The 9,124-nt window shown below is 34.3% G+C and overlaps 1 protein-coding gene across 2 annotated transcripts; it reads left to right on the forward strand.

Annotated features, from left to right (window-relative positions):
• The first annotated feature begins 2,232 nt into the window (after positions 1-2,232).
• ndufs6 (NADH:ubiquinone oxidoreductase subunit S6) lies at positions 2,233-8,391 on the forward strand. Of its 2 annotated transcripts, XM_088601039.1 has the most exons (4): positions 2,235-2,420; positions 3,464-3,517; positions 5,950-6,072; positions 8,259-8,391. In XM_088601039.1, exons 1-4 carry the CDS (start codon positions 2,271-2,273, stop codon positions 8,325-8,327), a joined length of 396 nt encoding a protein of 131 aa, XP_088457165.1. In that variant the 5' UTR covers positions 2,235-2,270; the 3' UTR covers positions 8,328-8,391. The 2 variants fall into 2 exon arrangements, with proteins under 2 accessions (XP_088457166.1, XP_088457165.1); XM_088601040.1 differs by lacking the exon at positions 3,464-3,517 and having other exon boundaries at positions 2,233-2,420.
• The last annotated feature ends 733 nt before the right edge of the window (positions 8,392-9,124 follow it).

Genomic DNA, 9,124 nt, shown 5'->3' on the forward strand with positions numbered 1-9,124 from the left:
CCTTCTGTGTGAAGTTCGCATGCTGTCTCTAGGTTTGTGTGGTTTTCCACCACATGCTTCAATTTCCTCCAGCAGCCCAAACATGTCTGAATTGTTTTTTCTGCATGTGCTCCATCATGAACTGGTATCCCCTCCAGGGGTATTCCGTCTTGCACCAATTGTCTGCTGGGTTAGGCTACAGTTCATTGTATCTAGGTATTGGATCGTGCCGTTATTAAAAATGATTTGATGGATGTCCTTCCTAATTGCACTTTAATGTACTATATGTGGAGTTCAAAGGTAAATATGTAACAGCTTATTCTTTTTTTGACATTCATTTAGGAAGCACTAGATTTACAGTGCTTAATGTCAGATAACCATAACGTATATACTGTATACACTACCACTTGAAAAAATCCTAACTCTATCCATGACAAATATGAACTCAAGAAGTTTAGTATGAATAAAAAAGTCTGTATTGCTTTTGTTATTCAAAGCCACTTTAGCATGTTGTTTTTGAGGTTGCTAATTTTTGGATCAGTTGTATTGTTACCCTGCTATCTTCACATTCACTTGCAGTTTTAGTAAATGCATCATTATGGGTATAAAAGTGAGAAGAATGTAGAAACTCAAATGTTGGAAATATAAGTGCTTAAAAACAGAAAAATGTAGCTATGGTAGTTTTAAAGTGCAAAAAAAGTTCTGTTCACAATTTGATCACATTACTTTTACTTTCATTGTGACATCTGGAAAACATCTAATCACAAAAAGAAATGCATTATGATTACAAACTTTATAAGATATTCCCAACTCCCTCAAGTTCTTAAATTTACATTTATCCTTGACGTTGCTTGTGTCTAGGATTGGTCTTGCAAAAAACGAACAGTCTTCCTCTTCTGCGAACAAAGAAGCAGTCTTGACAGCGTCTTTTTAACGCAGTCTTCGTCTTCATTCCTGCTAACTGCTGTAAACCCGGTAGCCGGCTCCATCTCAATACAGGCACATCTTTTGGTCCATACATAGCAAAAACAGATGTTAACATCTTCGGCTGCAAAGCTGCCACAGATGACAGACATCTGTATGCTTCTGTACGACATGAGGATGGATTTGCTGTGTATCTGCTCAGGTATGAGAGTTGCCTAGTGAATGAAGTGGTCAACCGCTTCAGCACAACAAATGCCATTGCATCAGGACCTGCAAAATACAGAACACACAAATACTGGATATACTTGGATTGCCTGTTATAATAATACAGTATGGCAGCTGAGAGATCCTTATTAGAAGGCACACGAAGATAATGTGACATTTAATGTAACGATTCTCCCAATTCCCTTATGAAAAAAAGTTTAATATTATTTTACTTGTGCTTAAAGTACACATAGACACAGGAAGTATGGTTCCTGTATATTTTTTCATTAATATTAAATTTCAGAATTTCTTGTTTTATTGAGGCCGTTTCTCATGCTCTATTTGTAAATGTAGATGTGGTTAGTACGCTAGTTTGGTATAGGTCTGATATAAACCACCTTAATACAACGATGTTACCGACGTACGGATATGCAAAGAAATTTACGATAAACTAGTAACAGCAAATGAGTGACATTGAAGCATAATTTCCAACGTGTTGAAGAAGGCCTATTCTATAGTAAATATGGTAGAATCCTTTGAATAAAGTGGGATCGGTAAATAGGCAGAGGCAGAAACAGAAAACTACACAAACCTGTATTTTAGCTGCACAAAGACTATTTTGTTATTCTTTTCTTTCAAGATTTTCGGAAAAACGCCGTACGACACAGACCGCTTGTTTCCTGTGACTTCAGAGAAGTCACTGAACACGTGAAGACCTTCCTTTATTCCGCAGGGTCCTAGTGTCATTTCATACTCGCTGATCCGCCGGGAATGATGCTTTTATTACTTAGAATGAAATTGTATCACATTTAATTCATGACAGACGAATAAGAGACTGTTAATAGTTTTATTTTCTATTGGATTTTTAGATTCAGCATGAACCTGAGGAATGACAGCTGTGCCTTGACATTAACGTGCTTTAGAAAATGGTTTAATTAACTGCTTTGAAGTTTAGTTTGTTTAGTTTGTTTTAGCTATTCAAACTAAAATTGTAAACTATGTATATAATAAAATGTATATAGAAAAAGTGCCATATACAAATAAATAAAACAATCCAACAATCATTTCTCTGTCCTTTGAACGCACTAGGACCCAGAACCAGGCTCACCTGTCATGCTCAAGAGCAGTTTGCAAGGAATTGTGGGTACTGAGTCCAGGAAAATATGGCTGCTTCCATACAGAAGCTGTTGTCCTTCACAAACATAAAGAATCCCAAGCTTATTTTGGCAGCCTTGAAAGTGTCCTGCGTCCCTTCTTATCGATATGGTGCTCTTGTATCAAGTACTGGGGAGAAAGTTACTCACACAGGACAGGTAATACAAAATAAAAATAGACAAACTTGAAAAATGTTTTAAATTACGCATTAGTTCAATAGTTACCTGTAACTGTCTTGAATTATAAGTTGACATATATTAAATAAAAGAAAGTATTCTGCATAAATAATATTTAATATTTTCCGGGAATTTCTTTCGTACCTGTTTCAAAAACATTTTTTTCCTATTCAATGAAAATAGCACAATACAATAAATGGGTTCAGGTCTCTCTATTTTAACAATGGTGTTAATGTGTTCGCTAATTTCCATTGAACATAAACTAGAATGTCCTGTATGAGTATTTGGATTTAGTGTGAACTAAATTATTTAAAATTCCTTTTATCCTTTGCTTGTCTAATGCTACAGTTGAATCATTAATATCCTGCTTTATCCTGTAACCAATATGAAGATATGTTTTGAAGGCCATAATCAAATACCTGTTGTTTGAAATTAACTTAATGTTTATACTGTACCTGATAAACCAGTAACCAGAAGTGAGTAACTGTTCAGTATCCTTTCTCATAGTCATAACGTTCAGTCTCATTGTCTACATCATGTAAAATATGGCTTTTACTAAGATTTCTGTAGCAAGTAAAAATTGTCAATTTACCCAATTATGCATGCATGTTGGTCTCTTTAAGCTCTAAACTACCATAGTAATGTGATGAAAGAAATGTGTACTATATAATTACTGTAGTGATCTTTAACTTGTGTACCAGTCAGTGTTCTGGAGGGGATACTGGTTTGCCCAGCATTAATACTGCTGTTGTAAAAAAATAATAATGTAAAGAAATGCAGAGATCCTGTATAAAATACTGCAGATATACATTTATTTTAATAATCTTTGCTTTAGTATAAATCGTTATTTGTTGGTGATAACCTTTTGTAAAACTAGCATGTTTTGTTCTCCATCCATTTTGTAGATATTTTTGTAAAATTAGAGTTTTTTTTTAAGACTGAGACCATTTATTCTGATATGTCTACTATTTTAGTAAGCACATCTTTCCAGATGTACCTTTGTAAGTTAATTGTTACTGTTTTAGGTTTATGATGAGAAAGACTTAAGACGAGCCAGATTTGTTGGAAGACAGAAAGAGGTGAGCGGTATTTTTTTTATGAAGTAAAGTGAAGGTTAATTCTGTGCTGAAAAGAAAAAAGATACATTTTGGCTGTGGAGCCTTCTTTTCTTTTCAGCATGGAATAAACATTTACTTGTTCCTTTGCAACCTATGCATGCTGATGCAGGTACTTACTTAAGCCTTTTTTATTTTACGTTTCTTTAAATGATTAACATTTAGGCTCCCAAATGTCCTAAAAAAATCTAAAATACAAAATATTGATGCTTAGCACAACTTTAAATGCTAACTCCAGGTAAAATGTATGTGTAGTGAAATTAGCTTTTATTACAAGCTTGCAGTCCCTAGTTATTGTTTTTTTTTAAGCCCACTGTTATAAAGAGAAAAGAGCCTTGAACAGCTGATGTCAGTGAAGCATGGTGAAACAATATAAACCTCATTTACATGTTGACAATTTTAGAACAATATTTATAGTAGTGATTTTCTTTTACATCTGAGTCCTTCACTGTCAGTTTCTAGGAGGTTAGATGTGTTTTTTTTATTATTCTGGCAGTGTGTTAAATGTGGCTGTGTATCTGAGATGAGAATTCTAATATCCAGTCACTGCATAGAAAATTCAATAGTTGTATTTTGTTTTCAATCAGAAATCATCTTATTGCATTGTGCATACATTATCAGCTTAAAGTACAATTTAGAATGGCATGGAATTGGCCATCCTGGAGTCATGCATGAGAGAGAGGTATTGTGCCTTCATGTTTTATTTTTTTATTTTTATTTTATTTTAGTAGTTAGTAAAGCTTGGACAATCTAAGGGCTATTTGTTAGTTAAGTGAGATTACATTTTATATTGTATTCTTGACAGTTGACCATCTGAAATAGTCTGTGCAGATTTAGTTGATTAGGGTTTAACCTGAAGGCTTACGTTTTGCTGTGCTCCCTACTTGCTTGCTTTGGCATTAAAAGGTAGAAAATTCTGTTTAAAGTAATAAATGTAGGCTACATACACAATGGTAACTAAAAAGCCTATAAACTTTTAAAGATGACAGGCTGAAGTTGGTGAAATGTCTGACACTATGAAATAGAGGCAATTGTTAGAACTGTTTAAGAAACCTCTCTGTTTCTCCTATATTAACTTGCAGACCCGAATATTACATTTTGGCAATGCTTCACAGTACAATGGGCTATATCTTATGCACATTTACATTAATTCTGAATTGCACTGACGAGGCCCGTAGGGTCATATTGGTGCTTGTATAACTGACAGTGGTTTTTAGGGTACTTGTCAGTTGAGAACGGTGGAGCGGAAAGTGCCCATCTAAACACTTAAAGCTGGGCCTTTCAGCAGCCTTGATTGGTGCCTTGATGTCTGTTAGCATAACCTGTGAGGTTACTGGCAGTGTCATTCATTCCGACATTGCATTACTGTAAATGGTAACACGTCCATTGTGTGGACATTTCTCTTGTCAGTCAGCTGCTGATGGGAACAGCGCATCATCTCATTGCTTATCTCACTTGATGAAAGGATGTCACCAGCACAACTTTTCTTTTAGAACATATGATCAGTTTTGATCCATATGTGTTTTTTCATCTGCTTCCATCACCACCACAGTTCTCCCATCTTCTCTTCTTTTCCAGTTATATTTTGAGCATGTGCTGCCAAGTTATCTAAATGGGTCTCCAGTTTTTTCTCCTACATTTTTTTTCTTTCAAAAGGCGCTCTAGTGTGACAGTTAGTTGTCACTGATCTACTGATGGGCAGAGTATGTTATCTGTTCTGGATGGATGTTTCTGCAAGTTTGAAGGAAAGCAGACATTGAAGCTAGCCTATTTCCTAGAGGCTGCCGAAGCACGTCTGCTCAATTTGCATTAATTTTTTTTTTTTATCGTCATCTGCTTTGCACTGTTGGCAAAACTTAGAGTACATCACCTTTTTGTCTGCAGAACAGTTCAGGTGGAATTTCACTTTTCAAGTGATCGTGTGCACACGTGCCTTTGATTGGGGAAAAAGGAGAATAAAGAAATGGGCATTTCTGCAATATGGTTTGCTGTCAAAGCCTTAAACAAAGTATTTCTACATGAGAGATTAAAATACAAAATGCTAAAATAGGTAATCCCAATAGCGCAATTAGGCATATAATCAAAGAGTAATGTGTTCTTTAAAAGCAAGGTAAGTAATACACTTGTCACATCAATATCTGGTTGTGATATGCAATCATGTATTTTAGTAAAAATGTTTTTTATCAAATGTGTGAAGCAAACGATTTTCCAAGATGACTGTTATAAGAGGTTTATATGACCTGTTTTGTTGGCTACAGACCTTATGCTGTAGGCCTGCCTTTGCCTTGTTGTTCAGTTTAATTTAAAGTGTATGACAATAATGTGAACTCCATTTACCTTATATAAGAGAAGAGAATTCTCAGCTACATCTGTATTGTATTTTCTGGTAAATGCAGGTTAATGAGAACTTTGCCATAAACCTGGTGGCTGAGGAGCCTGTTAAAGAAGTGGAGAGCAGAGTGGTCTCTTGTGATGGGGGAGGAGGAGCTCTGGGACACCCCCGAGTCTACATTAATCTGGTAATTAGGCTTTATCTCATCTGCTTAACCTGACCTTTTAATTAATTTTCTCATAACATGCCATTTAGTGTCTTATATGTTCTATGTAGCACATTTGCCCTCTGATGCCCTAACAACTTTTTACTAATCTTCCCAAAGCAGCATATATTGGTGGTACAAAGAAGCAACATAATTGTATTGTGAACTGTACTCTTGTTAATATTTATTGTAAACAACCCAGATTACTTTTACCTCCTTTGGTTTAATACTACCTGTGAATACACGTATTTGAATTAAATTTCTATGAGTTAATGCTGCACATTAAAATGATCGAGGCTACCATTCAAATTGATTGCTGTACTTCATAATAAATTAATGAAATGCATAGTAGATACTAAAGTGGGAATAGAATACAAATGTTTAACACCTATTTGTTTTTGAGCTCTCTGTTCACTTAAATTGTAAAAAAAAGAAAACATGAAGTGACTGCTCCAAATACATTAACGAAAAGAAAACAATACTAAACCTGTTTTGCAAAGGAACAAGTAAAGGTTTATTCTATGCTGAAAAGAAAAGAGACACAACGTTAAGGCTGTGGAGCCTTCTTCTGGTATGCGAACCTACTTGAACTTCAACCTCCATAGTAATAAATGGCATTCCTGCCAAAGGTTAATTGAAATAATTAAAAAATACGCAACATACAGGGGAGTTCACTCCCAGTTTTTCCCACAGCAGTTACATACTCAGCCCCAACATTGCAGTTCTTCTATAAATAAAAAAAGATAAAATCTGAATATACTCTTATTATATGTGCATTTCACTGTTGCTGTGAAATCACTTTTATCATAAAAGTGGTACTTCAGGGACAAATAAACACTGCCCCTGAATAAGCACTACAACTGTTTTTTTATCATTTAATGTAAACACTGTGGTGTTGATTCAGAGCAAGTAACAAGATCACTGTGGTTTTGACTGAAATGGCTTTGCTGTGCTGAATGTATACATTTATGTCTAGGGGGTGGGGTTTGGGGGTTGTAGACATAGGATAACAATTTGCCTATATACCAGATTATTTAGCAATGTTCCAATTACATAGATGTGTTATAACCAGATGAAAGAATGCTTAGAATTTGTAATATTATCATTCTAAAATAAATTTATTAAAAAAAACCATCTGAAACAGTTGCTTTAAAAACACATAAATATATGCTCTACATATTAATATAATTGCATTAAAAGGAATTGCTTATATAATTTTGTCCATCTCATTTTTCAGAAGCATAAATTTTGGAAATATTCAGTTTAAACATTTTTTTTGAGATTCTGTCTTTGTATAAAATAGACATGAATCTTTTATATCATTACTCATTAAAAAAGCATTTTTGATCTATTGCGTTGAATCCTTATGCTGGGTCACGTCATATCAACAAGTGTTGGAAAAAACCCGTTTTGGAGGGTGATAGAATTGCTATATGAAGATAAATGCATTTAACAGGATTAGAATAGTCAAGAATGAGAAAAGGCTATTTTGCCTGTCATCACCAATGAGCTGTCTTTTCAATGTGAGAAAATGTGTTTTTCAAGAAACTATTTGAAACCACCAACGTATATATGTTCTAAATAAAGCTGAACATTAAACCCTCCACTTCAGCTTTTTTATGTATATAACTGTTTATGTAAAGAGTTAACTCTGGACAAAACCAAAGGGGTTCATAAGTTTAGGAATGTTTGCCTGTTCTTAGTCTTTGATTTGTATTTGTGCTCATTGATGTAATTACATTAGACTGTTACAGAGGTAAGTATTTTAAGTGGTCTCAGGTCAGCATTCACAGACCTTTTTTAGGAAACACGTAGGGCTTGATGTATGTCATAGTGAAGCCAGACAAAGGGGAGCTGAGCCTTAAATTCCTCTGCTTGGTTGCAGGACCATACGATATTAATTTAATGAACAAGAGTGGAAGTTGAAATGGAGTATTAAACATTTAGAAAAGTGCAGAATACGTTTACAGAAAAACTGGATTTAATTGCTACTTGAAGGTACCTATCTTAAAGGGACTGTATTAAAAGGATCTATGTGTCCATAGAATGTGGAAATGTTTTTGCTAGTTTCTTATGACATTTCTGGACCAATATAATTTATTTTATGCCTCTAAGTATACATGAAACATTGATCTTACCAGTCTAATAGTGACCTTTTGTTTTCTTAGGACAAAGATACTAAAGTCGGGACATGTGGCTATTGTGGGCTCCAGTTCAAGCAGACACATCATCATTGAAGCTCCTTTCTCGTTGTCTGTAACTACCTGAACTTTACATGGATAATAAATTATTTCCCAATGACCTTTTTGCTTGTTTGTTTAAGGGGTGAAGACTGGTTAAATTTCGTTCGGTATGTGGACTTTTTAATTTGGTTTATTATATTATTATCTGCCTGTAGGTTCCTTCTTTAGTACTGAGGCTTTTTTAGTAGTCATTTTAAAGCCTGTTATAGTACTGTAGCTTACCCATTGTTTATTTTGCTGGCTGCATTTGTTCCATCCTAATACTATGATAGTGTTAGAATATACAGTAGGATAAACCACAAATTTAATTACACTGTGTGATATTCAGTGTTATTTATTTACAATCTTAAAAATTAGTGGATAGAATGTACATAATTAGCGGTCTTAATTCTGTTGAGAGTATGTTCCTTTTCTAAAACGTACTTCCTTAAGGTGGAACATGACAGCTATTATTAAGTCTTGATTTATTTACTCTTGAAAAGTAGAGAGCCATTTACAGTAAGTATTTGTTGAATATATTTAGGAAGTCATAAATTTACTAATTTAATTTTTTTGTACTGCCAGGATTTTTAATTTTCATACATTTAAGCCTTCATACTTTTATGAAACCTTGTTACACATAAAAGACCAAAAGCCACACCTTGCAGGAATGAACCTATGTATAGCACTGATATTGTAATATTGATGAAGCCACCCTCTTCCCTTTTGTTACTTATTATAAGAAATAAAATGTATATACAATATAAACACAAAAGATGGCAAGTTCTCTGGTCTTGCTGAACAATGCCCTT

This window comes from Lepisosteus platostomus, chromosome 12 (genome assembly GCF_059453375.1).
Source record: "Lepisosteus platostomus isolate fLepPlt1 chromosome 12, fLepPlt1.hap1, whole genome shotgun sequence".
Classification (NCBI taxonomy): Eukaryota; Metazoa; Chordata; class Actinopteri; order Semionotiformes; family Lepisosteidae; genus Lepisosteus; species Lepisosteus platostomus.